The sequence below is a fragment of the Saimiri boliviensis genome, chromosome 12 (genome assembly GCF_048565385.1).
Source record: "Saimiri boliviensis isolate mSaiBol1 chromosome 12, mSaiBol1.pri, whole genome shotgun sequence".
In the NCBI taxonomy this organism is placed as follows: Eukaryota; Metazoa; Chordata; class Mammalia; order Primates; family Cebidae; genus Saimiri; species Saimiri boliviensis.
In genome coordinates, this window is record NC_133460.1 from 71,944,758 (window position 1) to 71,961,461 (window position 16,704).

Consider the following 16,704-nt stretch of genomic DNA (forward strand, 5'->3'; position numbering starts at 1 on the left):
ATTGATACGTGTAAAACGCCTAACCTGTTAAGTGAGCGCCGCCCCCCCCCAAAAAAAAGCCATTGAGAAAGCATGTGTCCTCATTCAAGCAATACTTACCAAGTGTACTATAATTCTCTAGAACACAATGAGATTTCTCCTTGTCCTTCCTGGAATTTGCACACTAGAGACCCAGAAGATATGTCAATTCATGAATCAATGTAGTCAGCTATGAAGAACAATCAGCAGTGGATTTCTTGATATACATATGGTATGTAAACTCACAACAACAAAGTTTTATATAATTATTTCTGCTTTTTTAGGGAAAATAATCCTATTTTTAGCAAGTGCCAATAAATTATTTCCACTTACTCAACTTACTTTCCCTTCAACATGGCAGCAACCAGTACTCAAAGTTAGGGGAAAGGCTGTAGCAGTTAAATACAGAACTATCTGAGAGTTTGGTTCTATTTGCCTAAAGAGGCCACCGCATTTTCTCTGACACACAAGTTCAAAGCCCCACACAGGAAAGTTTTGCTGGTTTTAAATTCCTTTTTTTTTTTTTCTTTCTGAGATACAGTCTCACTCTTTGCTGGGGCTGCAGTGTAGTGGCATCGTCATGGTTCATTGCAGCCTCTGCCTCCCAGGCTCAAGCGATCCTCCCACCCATCTTCTGAGAGGCTGGGACCACAGGTATGCATCACTATGCCAGGCTAATTTTTGTATTTTTTGTAGAAACAGGGTTTCATATTGATCAGGTTGGTCTTGAACTCCTGGGTTCAAGTGATCAGCCCACCTCTGCTTTCCAAAGTGCTGTGATTACAGGCATGAGCCACCACCCAGCCTCTGGTTTTACATTTCTAGTCTCCTTTGTACATCTTTTATCAAAGACACATCTCCACTGTTGACATTTTCCTTTTAGTCACCACACCAGAAATAATAATTTTTTTTTCTTTTTAAAGAGTTCTTTTCCATTACCACTGGTTATCAAAGTACTATCATTCTGTTTCTCACTTTGGATTTACTTTTCTTTTCCATCTACACTGGAGAAGCTATATTACTGCCAGTTATAGGAAACAAAGACCCAACTTGGTTGAGAATTAGAGAATTCAAAATGTTAGTAAACATTGGTCTAAAGTTTGAATTTAACTTATATGTGATTCTTTCATATATTAAAAAAACTCCACAGCATTTACTGAAGATTAGAATATATTTTAAGGAATCCCAAGAAAAACAATCCAGATAATTAATAAAAGTCCCATGTCAGACACACTCCATGAAGAAATTCTGAAACTGACTTTCTATCTTGCTTTAATGACTTCACTTATGACTTCTGTGAAGAATGTGAACACAGTAGAAATAACAGCCATTTATTTTAAGTATCAGTTTTTATTAAAAAGTGCATTTTGATTAATTTATGGTCTAGGTAAGCTGTAAGATACCAGTATACTCTCTGGAATAATAACTTTACAAAGATTTAAAACAAACAAAATTTTAAAAGCCTTTTAATTTCCTTCACCATTATTGTTTTACAATACAAATATCACCTTGTGAATACACAAAAAAATCCTACGGAAGATAATTCTGCTGCACGTAAAATACAGAATGGATATATATACTTCTTCATTCTTAAAAAATTATTTTGTTCTCCACATTGGCAGGTATAGAATAGAATACTTCCCCAAACATACGTATGTTAGGAGTAAAACTTAGAGTTACATGCAGTTTCTGCACAAATATCTTTTAAAGAAATAGATCTCTTTATTTGTTGTTCACCAACAAAACTGTCATGAGAGTATGGATAATTAATTCATAGCTTTCAAGTTTTAGGTAAATGATCATTTTCAAAACTCTCTTTAAAAAAAATATTCATGGCTGTTTTCATTGAGTAGTTAAAATCAAACTACCAAATAGATGGTAAAATAATTTAAATGGTACATGTCATTCTACCTGATCACAATATGTGAACAGGCTCTGATTCTAATTAACAACCTCATTATTTAAGTCATTTCAATTTTAAAACCATAAGCAGTCATCTGATTTAATTTAGCTGTAAATGCAAAATTTAGTAGTATACACATACATTTATATTTTCATGGAATACTTTATTTTAAATAAAAACATTTAAGATTGCCTACTGACCATACAATCAAGACAAGAAAGGCACTAGAAACATAGACAAATTTCTCTCCCAAGATGCATTTTTAAATTTTAACTCTCTTCTCTCTGACATTTTAAAAATCTTTAAATTTGGTTTTCATAACATCATTTTGAAAAATAAAGTTAGGAAATACTTAGAAAATCACTTTATAACAGAATCTTTTTTTTTTTTTTTGCACTTTTTGAAACACTGTCTTTGTGATTTTACAAAACCCAAAGTTACCAAACCTTTCTGTGTCTATCATTTTTATTTGAATATCGGTGCAACAGGTAGAAAGATTTCAGAATCAAACCCCATTCAGGTACTTAGAAACCTTCATAGAGACATTTGCTAGAAAATGGCTTACAGCCCAATCTTTGGGGCAAGAGATATGAAAAGTATGTTTTCCCAAGAAAATAATACGCTTTATTTCCAGATGTGACTGGAAAGACCAGAACTTATGATATAAAAGCTTACATTTATGCTGTTGCATCATATACAAAGGAACATGGTGGTTGCGGGTTATGTAAATCCCAAACTTATGAACAGGAAATGTGTACAGTGCATGATAGGTTAAATTTTTCTTTATTGTTGTCCAACGCAGGTCCTTTGGAGAGAAAAAAAGATCACAGTGCTGACCAGGTAACTCAATAGGTTATGTCTAGGTAACCATTGAAAGATAATAGGATTAGGGAGGTGTTTATTTTATGGCATCTTCTCTCACGGAGTTCTTAGCACTTCGGACAATTTGTCTTTTCCCCACTTTGTACAGCTGTTATGTGTCATTCACCAACCGGCTGTATTTAACTTGCCTACTGAGGTGGACTACCGGCCAGGGAAAAGGCCAATGGTAAGATCGAGGTACAATTCCTTGGACATTCTTTTCAAAGTACTGAAATGGCCTGTACCACCACACCCTGGCCAGGAGGTTCATCTGGGAAGCTTCCTTTAGCACCTAGGATAACAAAGAAACATAAATACTTTTCTCACAATCTTTCACTTTTAGTTCAAATATTTGCCATGCTAAAATTCCCAAAGGACCCCAGACCTGCCCTACATCCACCCACATATCTCAGCTTCTCTCTCTCATCACCATACACTGCTCTACACTCAACTACAAACTGAGCCACATCTCAGTAAAAAAAACACCCCAATTCAGAGACAGCAAGGAGAACTTATGGCTCACTCATCTCTTGTCTCAATTAGCTTTTAAGGTATTCCTCTTCTATGCTAAAAATGTTAACGCTTAATTAAATGTTAAGTATTAAGCTTGTGATGGGCTTGGGTAGAGAAGAGGGTAGGAAAATGAATCAAGCAAGGAGGGACACAGGCTTAGAAAATATTTTTCATTTTTCATGGACAGTGAAAGTGTGATACTTGTTCTAGACAGAAGTAATTCCTTAAATCATTATATTAATAAACTTTTTATTCTTTATTCTGAAGAGGATAGATGTCACAAGACCATACAATCTCTTAAGAAAGAGAAACTTGAGACATCCATGGATTCTTTGCACCCTGCCCAAGCCAGCAACACCAAGCCAGAAGCAATAGAAGCTAAAATCAAAAAGGGGGAAACTCACTTGCTGATTGGCCATAGTGTGATACCACCAGAAGAGTCTCGTGGTGATGTAATATGCCACCACCACGTCCACAGTGTAGTGGTCATGCGCTAAGAGAATACAGAAGATTCCAACTACGCTGAGAAGCCAGCAAATCCAGTGATACCACCAGAGACGTCGAGGGGAATCTGAAAGGTGAAAAGATTTGCGTTAGTCCCATTATTCAAATGACATTAAGGGTACCCAGCGATGCTTCTGCTACTACTTCTGAATCCAATTACCTTGAGTCTTTCCTTTTGAAAACAGATCTACTGAATCTAAGGGCTTTCATTTAATGGTAACCAAGTTTAGAATAGAAATAGCCTTTTATAATGTGATTATACTAATGATAGTAATTCATATTTGGTTCTTGATTCATATAATCATAAATAGAGTTTAAAAGATGAGTCTAATCAAATAAGGACAGGCTAATCCATCATGCTTTATTTTAAAAAAACCATCCATTGACATTTAAATTTACCTCTAGCTAATTTGGGGTTGATGCTTTATACAAAAATCAATACCTTTTGGTCCATAGGACTAAGCAGTCATAATTGATTTGACTGTACTGCTTTCCAAGTTCTGCAACCACACGCTAATCTGAAAGTCTTTGAGATTTTCATTTCTCAAATACAAGCAAAAAGCATCCAGATGCCTGGGGATTCTAGTTTAAGTGCCTTCTCAAAGGTAGAATGGTATCAGATAAATACGTGCCTGCCCCCCATTTGAGAAACCACCTGAGAAAAACATTAAAATCTCTGTTAGTGTAGGCCTTTCTATATTACATTCTCAACTGTGGGATTCAGAGCCTCTGCAATGTTAGGCAAAATGTTGTTTGAATATGATCTACCCTCTCCACACCAGCAGGGGAGGTTCAGGCTTTTACTGGATTCTTAAGGGGTCCAAGAACCAGTCTTTCATTTAACTGATATTCACTGAGCCTCTTACATGCCAAGGACAAGCAATGTTCCAGGTACCTGGATCAATGAACAAAAAAGGCAAGGAGTGTGCCTTTGTGGGGAGATCACTTCCTAGTGGGGAAAAGAGATAAGAGACAATACTTATAACAACTAAGTAATTTACACATTATGTTAGGTGTTAAAGACTGGAAAAATAAGAAAGTTGAGCTGGATAAGGGGGGATCAGAAGTATAGGGAGTGAAGGGCAGTTTGCAATTTTAAATGGAGCAGTAAGGGTAGGAATATTCTAGTAATATTTGTATTTGATACCTTGACAATACAAAAACAGGTAGCAGCTACCACTCAATCTCTATGTGACTCCATTGGTATCCATGCATGCCATCTAGTTTAATTTTCATAAACTTTTTCCCATCCCATGAAGTAGATGTGACTATCTTATTCTAAAGATGAGGAAACTAAGACTTAGAGAGGTTAAAGTTTCCTCCCAGGGTCATAAAGCTAGTAAGTGATAGTACCAAGGCCTCTACCTCTCAATATGACACATTGCCTTATTGTCAAGATGGAAAAGCCTTGACCCTATTAAAGAATTTCAGGTATCAGGCAGCAGGACCCAGGAATCCCTCCCCCATGGTTGCTGACATCTGGTCTATGTGGTTCTCATGGTCCACATCCAGTTACATCCCATTAAAAGGGCTAGATTATACCCTGAAAATTCTTAATAGACCTTGCTAGAATTCACTATACTGCTCACATAGTAAGTATAAGCATAGGAATATCTAATCTCTCTTTTCTATCTGTGCCCTGAAGCACATTCTCTTCTCTGCCTGTATTTCCTTATCTTAGTTTTTCAAGAACAAAACTGGGCTTTAGCCTAGTCTACCACCTGTTTTCTGTACCCCATAATCCAACTTGCTATCTGCTGACTCTCTTTATTAATGTCTTGAAGTGCCTGTCACTAATTATACTAACATTTCATTTCCTTTCTAAAAGGGTTATCTGAATTAAATATGAAAAATGCTAATATATATTAAATCTGAGCCATATATGGGGTATCTATGATATTATTTTGTAATTTCACAATAAAATATTTTTAAGTACCTTTCTTAAGGGAAATTTCCCATTTAATATCTGCCTCAGCCCTGAGCCTATTGTCTTACTGAGGACAGGGATGAGTCTGACCCATTACTGTACCCTCAGGCACGTAGCATAGTGCCAAGTGCGGATAAAATGGCTGCTGCATCAATACGTGATCTACCATCACCCAGTCAGGCTTGATCCTGGATTTCTGTGTCCCTTTGAGATTTCCGTTTGGCTCCTTACAGCAGCTGTATAACTGGCTCATAACACACCCTGCAGGCTGTACTTGGAACTGCCTCTACCCGAGTACTACAGCTGACACTCCAGGACACCTTCTCCTCAGGAAGACCAGTTCTGTCCTTCCACATATTTCCCTGCGTGCCAGATGCACGGCGCTGAGATGAAGCTGCGACTCTCCTGAAGCCTCCAGTCTTACTTCAGCAGATTTTCCAGAAAACATGCTTCACCATAGGATCAGTGAGCATGAGAAATGGCAGGTGAGGAAATTATAATGGAGGTCTGTTTTAGACTTACACTCTTTGATAAATAAGTAGGTGAGTGTTAGCATGACCGTGTGTCCGCTGTACAGATAGTCCCCACACATGTTGTGAGAGCCAGTGATAGACAAGCCACCTCCAGCAATGAGTTTCATTATTCTCCGCAGCTGGGCTTCCCAGTCTCCAAAAAGCTGGCAGAAAAAAAAGAAGATTCATTACAAGCCCACATGAAAGTGTGCTAAGATTACTATTCATATCCAGAATCAAGCTTATATTAAGACACATAAAATCTCCACCATGAAGTTTGCCCACTCAACATTTACCATTCGAAGAGCAGCCTTTGTGTGTGTGTGTGGCGGGGAAGGTCCTACAGATGAATCATGTGGCTTTAGAATTTTTCAAAGTTAGCACTTTTTAAAACACATGTCAGTACCCAGTTTTTAAAAAATTACAATGATAGAGAAACACTACTTCTATCTGACTAATTGCTTTAGTATAACTATCATTTGGGGAAAAGAAAATTTAAATCTATAGTCTAGGAAAAATTTAAAGATGTATTTTTACCATGGTTGGCCTAGGAGACAACTGTCCTATTAACTTGGCTAAAGCAGTTGAAGGTTGAGGTAGTCAAACATATGAATATTTTTGGTATATGGATGTTCAGGGACCATACTGAAACAAGGGATGTGCCTTTAATCTTCTCAAATTATGTGGGTAGCACTGGATTTTTCAGATGATAAATTAATTTACCTGTCTATGACACAAGTCTGAACACTAGAGTGATAAATGGCTTGCATGACTCATTCATTGCAACCTTTATTTGCTCTGTCAAGTAAAATGTGTGACTGCCTATATTTTATGCTTGTCAGTACTCTTTTAAATTCTGTTTGGCCAATTTAATTATCATGATCCTTTTTCAATATTGAACTGATAAGAATACAGCTTTGGGAAGCATGTTTTATTACAATTTCCTTTTAAAAAATTATCAAGGCCTGGCACTGTGGCTTATGCCTGTAATCTCAGCACTTTGGGAGGCCAACGTGGTGAATCACCTGAGGTCAGGAGTTTGAGACCAGCCTGGCCAACATGATGAAACCTCGTCTCTACTAAAATTACGAAAATTAGCCAGGCACAGTGGCTGGTGCCTATAATCCCAGCTACTTAGGAGGCTGAGGCAGGAGAATCGCTTGAACCCGGGAGAAGGAGGTTGCAGTGAGCTGAGATTGCACCACTGCACTCCAGCCTGGGTGACAAGAGCAAAACTGTCTCAAAAAAAAAAAAATTATCAAGACTTCTGATTAAGGATGGAAGGATGATACATCAGTGAAGTGTGGGAAATTAAAAGAAACAAAAAGAATGGCAGGTTGAAGACACCACACAGAAGATATAAATTTCCAAATCCAAAGAGACCACTGAATGCCCAATTTAATGGAAGAAAACAGACCTACATATCAATGCTCACTGTCATGGGATTTCAGCATATGGGGACTAAGAAGAGACTCTAAAACCTCCAGAGATCAAAAACAAGCTTTATATGAAGGATCATTAGAATAAGACTTTTCTAAAGCAACACAGAAAAACAGAAAGCTTTGAGAAAATGCCTTGGGAAAACAATTTCCCACTTATAATTCTGTACCCAGTCATGTTACCACTAATCATAAACTTAAGGATAAGTTAAAACCTTTTACATACATACACCATTTTAAAATATTTACCACTTATATACTCTTTTCCAGGAATCACAGAGGATACAGTCTCCAAAGCAAGGGAGTAAACATGGAGAAAAGAAGAAACAGGAGTCACTAGGTTGCCAAGGGAGGAGAGATGAAGGACTGTGCAGAAACTCACAAGTTTGGTCTGGAAAGCAAACAGCCAGAATGCTCTGGAGAGATGTCATCAAGGAGATGAAACCAGCAGAGTACCCAATGCCTCTGGCTATCTCGAGAGGAGTTTCGTAACTTTGGGGTGAGCAAGTACAAAGAAAACTACTAAAGCAAAAAACCAAAACTATCTCTACAGGGAACAAAATATTGTGCAGAGAAGAAAAATCATTATGGGAAACTACATGACTTGGCTATGAATGGCATTTACGGAACTGTAATAATGTAAACACTGCATATTGAGCTAAACAAAGGACAAATAACTGCACAGCAAAGACAGGACAGGAAGTCTGAAAGTGTATAGTGGTGATGGGGTTTGCGGGGTAGGGATCATTAGGGAGGAGTCACAGAAGGACACTAAAGCCTCGCCTTCTACAGCAGAAGTTAGTAACAGAGAAAGCCTATATTCAAAAATTACAGAGTAACAGTATCTCATATCACGTAGAGACACAAGAGTAAACACATTAAGAACTATGAAAAAAAGAGTGACAGACGTAGAGACAAATACCACAAGGTTCAGCTAAAAGAACTGAAGGAGAACAGGAAAAGGCGCCGTTGGAGTCAGGACCAGGAGACTACTTTTTCATATCAAGTTGTATAGAACCATTTTGCTTTTTAAATTGCATGCCTTTATAAACATGATAAAAATTTTTTTAAAGTTTCAAATTAAAAGTTTAGTCTGGTTCTGTTTTAACAATGGATAAGATGCAGAAGAAAATTATGGCAAAAAAAAGCATGGGTATTTCTTCATTTTACATTATTTCATAATGTCCTCCTAAAACTCCCTCTGTTTTAAAAATGATAAATCACATTCTCAGGGCAGCATCACCTGTAATTTTTCCTCTAATTTGAGCAAGAAAATCTTTGGGGAGAAACTATGTGTTTGGGCAGAAGGGAGAAATTAGGAAGTAAACATGGCACTGAGGAAAACAGCAAAAATTTAATGCTGTATTTCTTACAGGTAGCTCCTAAATTTCCTTTTAAAAATATCTTCCTATGTTTATCAACCTTCTGCAAAGGGAAAGCCTCTTAAAGCTTAGTGGGAAACAGAAAAAGATAAAAATTTAAATTATGTTTTAAAAAAGCAAAATATAAGACAAATCACAAAACAATTGCAGCAGAAACAAGTTGATACCTGCATTCTTTACCCAGCACAGAAAAATTAAGTAAAGTAAGACCAACTTAGGAAACAAAATTTATCAAAGGATAAAGGATGTGACCAGATAGGGACATAAACTCTGTCAATCAAATAGAAATAAAAATTTACATAACAGCAGCTCCTTTTCTCATGTTGAATTAGCAAATCTTAAAAGAAAAAAAGAGTGAGCTAGTACAACAAGGACAGTGAGGCTTGTTTAAATGGAGGGGATGAGGGGGAAGCAGTGGCTGTCTCCAAAGCAGTGCAGGGAAGAGCAGGCCATGAAACAGATACCTAGGAGTAAAGTCACAGCTCTTCGAATGATTTGCTCTGTGACATCATATAGCTGAACCACTCTAAGCCTCGATTTCTTTTTCTACAATTTGGGAAGAATATATGTATTATCATTGGCAAAGCTTCTGAGAAAATAATCAATAGTTTACCAGGAATTTAAATAGTCATAACCTCTGACTCAGTTACATTGCTTCCAGGAGTCTACCACAAAGAAATGATATCAAATATGAAGAAATGCTCTATGTGCAAACATATCCCACTGTAACACTAATTACGAAAGCAACAGGCTGAGTAGGACGTCTCATTTCTATAATCTCAACACTTTGGGAAGGTCGCCTGAAGCCCGGAGTTGAGACCAGCCTGGGCAACATAGCAAGACTTTCTCTCTACAAAAAATTTAAAAGTAAGCCAGGTGTGGTTGCATGTGCCTGTACTCCCAGCTACTTGGGGAGAATTCTTTGAATCTAGGAGTTCAAGGCTACAGTGAGCTATAATCATACCACCGCACTCCAGCCTGATAACAGAGTGAGACCTTGTCTCTAAAAAAAAAAAAAAAAGGCAACAAACTGGAAACAACCTAAATGGGAACTGTTAAATAACTAATCAAAACCTGGTCTGTCAGGGGACAGTACTGGCAAGATGGGAAGCCTGCTGTAAATGCATTCTCAGGTCCTAAGTTAGACCAGTGAACTAGAATCTATGGTAATTTAAATGCACATTAAGATTTGAGAAGCCCTGAACCAGGCTACAGCTGCTTAACAAATTATTTAAAAATAAGTTTACATGTAATCCCAGCACTTTGGGAGGCCGAGGCGGGTGGATCACGAGGTCGAGAGATCGAGACCATCCTGGTCAACATGGTGAAACCCCGTCTCTACTAAAAATACAAAAAATTAGCTGGGCATGGTGGCACGTGCCTGTAATCCCAGCTACTCAGGAGGCTGAGGCAGGAGAATTGCCTGAACCCAGGAGGCGGAGGTTGCGGTGAGCCGAGATCGCGCCATTGCACTCCAGCCTGGGTAACAAGAGCGAAACTCCGTCTCAAAAAAAAAAAAAAAAAAAAAAAAAAAATAAGTTTACAGTGATTGCATAGTAAGTTTAGATTGTAAACATATTCCTTTATTGAGAGAAAAAAAACAGGAAACATACTGTTTGGTATAACTGTGTTTATAGAAAAATGATGCAAAGAAAAAGTCTAGAATGTAACCTATTAAATATTAACAGGGTTTGCATAGAAATTGGTAGGATTTCTCCCAGTCTCTGTCCTGGTGTGGCTTCCTTTCCTCTCCTTTGGCCGGAAAGAGAGGAATTCCCTTAGAGCTGTCTGCACCCAGAGGGCAGTTCTGGGATGTGCACTGCCTTTGAGTCCAGGCAGGAGATGTGAGTGGGGAAAAAAAAAAAAGAAAGAAAGAGAACGAAAAGAACAAAATGAAACAGGAAACTCCGGACTGGATCTGTCATACCTTGCATTTTGGTTTCCTTCCTCCATCTGCCTGCTACCATTTGCTTTTCATTCCTCAAATAGCTGATCCATATATTCTGCCTAGTGTTTTTTGGCTGCATTCAGTGTGAAAGAAAGGATGGAGTGTGCTTACTCCATTATAACTGGAATTGAAACCTTGCCTATCAGTAGCTTTTGAATGTTTATTTTTGAAAGCAGAGACAATTTAAGGGAGACATAAAAGCTTTTAGCGGATACTACAAAGCTGTGATAAGAAAGTCTCATATCTGTACCACTATGTGCATTAAAGTTCCCCAAGGTCACAGAAAACCAATAACCAGTAAAAACAGAGCAATATTCTTCAAATTCTAATGAGCTACCAAGAAATTAGGTAAATTGGCCAAGTCACTTATACAATATCAAAATGGAAGAGGGAAAGGCTTCTGAATGAGAACCACTATCAAGAACATTTAGAACCAGTGAGGCTTTGGTTATGAAAGACACAGGTTTCCCCAGTATTTTTTGAGCACTGACACAATGTACTGATGACAGTCTGTTTGCCATCTTTCAGTTTGCAGATGGCCTAGAGCACTGGATTTTTCTAACTACATTTGCAGAGCAGGGGCATTGACTGCACTTCAGCACCCTACTAGGAGGAAGGGGGTAACTTGGAACTAAAACCCATCAAATAACGCTGCAGAAATCAACAGCTTTCATAGCTTTGGTGGCTTTGGTATAGTTTTGTTGAAGAGCTGAAAGTGGGTACTAAGGAGTAGAAATTGGGTCTAAAATCATCATTAACCCTCACTAATGCTGCAGCTTAGAGCAGCCGAGGAAAGTCAGCAAGGCAGACCGTATTTGTTGTAGGCCTCCAGTGTTGGAGCTGAGACTGGAATCCAAGTCCTCTGACTTTTTAAATGTGCTGTTTGCAAAACTATATGCTGCCCTGTGTACAGCTAGGCCCTCACAAGCTTGGATAAACTAGGAACTCGATACATATAAAGAAACTTTTCCTTCAGCAGCCTAGGTACTTTGCAGAAGTAATATTATACTATTCCAACTACCATGAATAGCCAGACAGTTCTCAATGTACCCCTCCTTCCCTCCCTTCCTTTCTTTCCTTTCCTCTTTTTCCCCTCCCTACCTCCTCCCTTCCTTCCTTTACTTCTTTCCTTCCTTCCATCTACCCATTAATACAAATTCTCTTGTTTTTGTTCCCAAACACCAGTCTTCCACCAGAACAGAAAATTCATTATCACTCACAAAATGCCAAGAAAGCTGCTCTTAAATACTCAGACCAAAGACCAAATCCAATACGGGAATCAAGCAACACGGTCAGGAGGAGGATTGGTAGAATCCACATCAGTCTGCAGCTTTAACAGCCTGCAACTGATAAACATAAATTACACACTGTGTTCTCCTCAACTTCAACTTCCCAAGTGGCCTAAAACAACAAAACTATGCCACTTCCCAAATTTCAACAGGCATGTAGCAGCCTTCCTAACCATGACACTTAGAACCAGTGAGCCTTTGTGGTTATGGAGAAACAGGTTTCCCCAAGTATTGTTCAATGCTAACACCATGTGCTGATGAACAGAAAATTCACTTCACCCACGAAATGCCAAAAATGCTGCTCTTAAACACTGAGGCCAGATCTGATAAAGGAATCAAGCAGCAGAATTAACGTAAGTTATAAAATGTCCTTTAGCCTCATTTTGTAGTCCCCACCAGGAAGATCAAGTGTTTGAAAGTATAATGAATGCTTTAGATTTCAAAGCAGCAATAAGGCTCAAAGCTGCCTCTTACAATTTCTCCTGTCTTATTTTACTCTTGGTCAGTAAAAACAGGAGCTGTAAGGTATTTTTATAAAATAAAATAATATCTTCTGTTTGTACAGAGATTCCAACCTTTCAGCAGTGTTTTCCCATCCATTATCTCGTATCCTCTTAAGTTGGTCAGTTGGTGAGTGCAGATGTTACTATGCCCATTTAACAGAGTGGCTTACTGACCAGTACATGAGGTCACACAGAGTGACTCATTTGGGATCAGAGCCCAAATGTCTTACCTCTGAGCTAAACTATCTTGTCTTTACATCCCTAGAAAAAGCCTACTATTGTTGCAAACACCTTTCCAAATGACAAGGACAATGCCCAAGGCTGAACAATGTCTCCAAGTTTACTTTTTGTAGTTGTTGTTCTAACAAAATTTAATCAATTTTACATGTCATTTATTGCTAAAATGACATTTATTCACTATTCACTAACTACTGTTTTTTGTAAGCATAGTTTTTATTTAAGTCAAACTATACCCCTGTCTCTCACTTATTTTATTTTATTATTTTTTTTGAGATGCAGTCTCACTCTCTTGCCCAGGCTGGAGTGCAATGGCACCATCTTGACTCGTTGCAACCTCCACCTCCCAGGTTCAAGCAATTCTCCTGCCTCAGCCTCCTGAGTACTTGGGATTACAGGTGCATGTCACCATGCCCAGCTAATTTTTTATATTTTAATATACACGGGTTTCACCGTTTTAACCAGGCTGGACTCAAACTCCTGAGCTCAGGCAATCCACCCGCCTTGGCCTCCCAAAGTGCTAGGATTACAGGCGTAAGCCACAGCACCCGACCTATAAAAGTAATTTCTGTGGAACTCTGTCACAAAAAATTGCACATTTTCTGCCTTCTGTCTTCTTAAACAAGGCATTCTCAATTGACTTTAACTTTCCTTGCTGCATATTGTGCTGTACTAGTCTCCAAGCTCACTTTTATAGGAACAACAATGAGCATGAATCCAATGTCGAACTGTAGTTTTGGGCTACCAGACAGGTGACTCTAGACAAACCATTTTACCATCCTAGCCTCAGTTTTCTCACTTGTAAAATGGCAAGAACACTTCCTCATCCTCAACCTCTACCTACCAAAGCAAGACAATGTTTATAAGATTGCTAAAATATAAGATGTTATACAAATTTCAGGCAGCATTACTTAATAATCCAAGTTATGTCAATCTTTAGGGGGTTCTTAAGGGAGAACTCAATGCCTAACAGCCAACAAATGAAATTTGGATGATTCTCCCTCAATATAAATCCCTGCAGGATGCTCACTGGTAGCCATCTCTTGATCACTCAAGAGACTTTTGTGTGTTCTCTATACATATGGTAATCATTTCACTCCTGGACAGATGTGGTTTTTATCCAAAATTATGCCCACCACAAATGATCTAAAGTATAAGAGATTTCACTCCTCTTAGAATTCATACATGTAATTTTTTAAAAGACTTTTTTTTTTTTTCCAGCTGTGAAGAATCTGGCTGTCTGCATTTCTTCACTCTCAAATGTACCTATCAATTCCTTTACTAAGCAGGCTTGTTTTGGGGGTAGGGGCTGTCTCTAAGCAATTATCAGCAATAAAACACTCATCTCCCACCAGCCTCTTCTTCCTCCAGGAAAATCCTTTTAAATTTTTTTGTAGTCTCTAACGAGGAGACTTACCAGAGGCTTCATAAAATCTTAAATAAAGGTCAGCTATGGATTTCTATTATCCATATTTTTATTTGTCAAAGAAATCCAGCATTTCAGTCAGGCAAGATTTCTCTTTAACAAAATCACAGCTGCTTTAAGCGTTGGAGGATTCTTCAGCCTACCTGGTCAGGAAGTAAGACTTGCCAAACAACAACAACAAAAAAATTGGCCTCGGCTTTTTATTTTGAAAAATTATAAATGTGAAAAAGTATCAAATGAACACCTGTAGACACTTCATTTAGGCTCATTAATTATCAGAGAATACATATTGAGGTTATTTGTCATGCCCTGATTTCTTTAGTCTACCACAGTTTCTCAGTCTTTTTCTTTTCTCATGACACTGAAGAGTCCAACCCAGTTCCTTTATAGAATATTGCTTGATTTGGTTTTATCTGAACATTGCCTTCTGCTTAAATCCAAATTAAACATTGTTGGCAGGAATATTCCTGAGATGATGCTGTATCCTTCTCAGTGTATCACATTCAGAAGCACCTGATGTCATTTGTCCTTCTACTGGGTTGATCACTTGATTAAGGGAGTGTCTACCAATTTTCTCCACTAAATACATATCTTTGCCCCTTTATAATTAATAAGCAATATGTGATTTTTAAAAATTATGTTAATATTATGATTGCCAACCTTTCATGTGAGGGCCTTGCCATCCATTGATGATTTTAAAGTAAACTTCTTGAATTATTACCATAGTGGTTGTAAAATAGTGATTTTCTATTTCTAAAATTTCTCTCAGTTTTATTATTAGTAACTATATATTAGTTATTTACAGTCACACATGGCCAGCTCTAAGGATCTTTAGAATTCCCCAGTGAATGCTTTCCGACTCTGGTTACCTCTTCATACCAGATGGCTTCTGGCATTTGGATTATCCTTCTCTGCTTCACAATGCCTCCTAAACATGTCCTGCTCTGCCCTGGTCTAGGTCTTCCTCACATCTAATTCAGAAAACCATGCAGAAGCATCATCTGTCTCCCTCACATGAGTACCAAGAACAGAGACTTGGCTAGTCTTCTTGCCTTTGCCACTTAGTACCTATGAGATATTAGGCTGGTCACATAACTCTGAATCAACTGCAATTTTCTTCCACTCACTGTTATAAGAATTAAATTAAAACAAAACGTTTAAAATCATATCTGGCAAAAAAAACAGGTGCATATAATTTGACACTATTTAAGTCTACTTCCCTCCTTCCCTCCCAAACACCCTATTATCTCTATCACTAGAGAGAGATGTTTCTAAAGACAAATGTGATCAAATAATGCCCCTGCTAAAACTTTTCCTGGCTTCCTATTGCCTACAGACAGAACTGCAATGCAACTTCTTAGTTGGGTGTCAAGGCCCTTTAAAATCTGCCCACAAGTTTGACTGCCCGTCTGGAGTCATCTCTGGCCACTTGGCCCATAGGATCCTATGTCCAGATACATCTAACTTCACCTTATTCCCCAATTCCCTCCCATACCCGTTGTTTCTTCCACCTGGAAAACCCTTCCTCCCTCCATTTCCACTTGGCAAACTTCTATTCCTCCTTTAAGACTGGGCTCAGAGGCACATCCACAGGTCAGCAGAGGCACCTCTGGTATCTCTGGCATCTCCCAGCAGAGGTGCCTCTGGCATCTGTGCATCCATGGCAACTGGCTCCACAAGTCTACTACAGCGAGTCAGAGGGTCATCTGGAGGTTATGTGTCTGTCTCTGTCTCTGTCACAGCTTCTGAATGCCCAGAGGGAGAAGATGCTTGTTTTATACATTCCTGTGTGTCCTCAAAATTTACCAATATGTCCACATAGGGTAAGTTCTCTAGAAACATTTGCTCAGGAAATAAGCAACCTTCCCTACTATTAAATGAAATCATATCAACAATCTGCCTGTCTCACAGTCTGGGAAAACAGTGTCTTCTTTTATTAAGAAAGCCTTTAGAAAGGCTAGAGTTTATAAAACAATGTAAAAACTCATATATCAAATGCTAAATATAAGGAGACATGAATAATACATAGATAGCACCATCAGAATTATGTAAAAAATGTACATATACAAAACTAATATACTGAATTGTTAATAGTAGATAGGGCCATGAGTGGTTTTTAAAATCTTCCTCTTCTTGTATTCTTCCAATTATCTATAATGAATGTATAGTTTCTTTAAGATGAAAACATAATCTCTTTTTAAGTGACAGAGAGAAATGATTTAGTGCACTGCTATCTTTAATC

The 16,704-nt window shown here is 38.1% G+C and overlaps 1 protein-coding gene across 11 annotated transcripts in view; it reads right to left on the reverse strand.

Annotated features, from left to right (window-relative positions):
- Positions 1-519: 519 nt before the first annotated feature.
- The window catches only part of SGMS1 (sphingomyelin synthase 1), a 313,773-nt gene continuing 297,588 nt past the window's right edge, over positions 520-16,704 (reverse strand). For all 11 annotated transcript variants that reach the window (XM_074382520.1, XM_074382524.1, XM_010333308.3 and 8 more), the window contains 3 exons: positions 6,249-6,402; positions 3,700-3,866; positions 520-3,074 (listed from right to left, as the gene is read on the reverse strand). In XM_074382520.1, the coding sequence (XP_074238621.1) occupies positions 2,895-3,074; positions 3,700-3,866; positions 6,249-6,402 (501 nt within the window). In that variant the 3' untranslated portion in view covers positions 520-2,894. The remainder of the gene's footprint in view (positions 3,075-3,699; positions 3,867-6,248; positions 6,403-16,704) is intronic.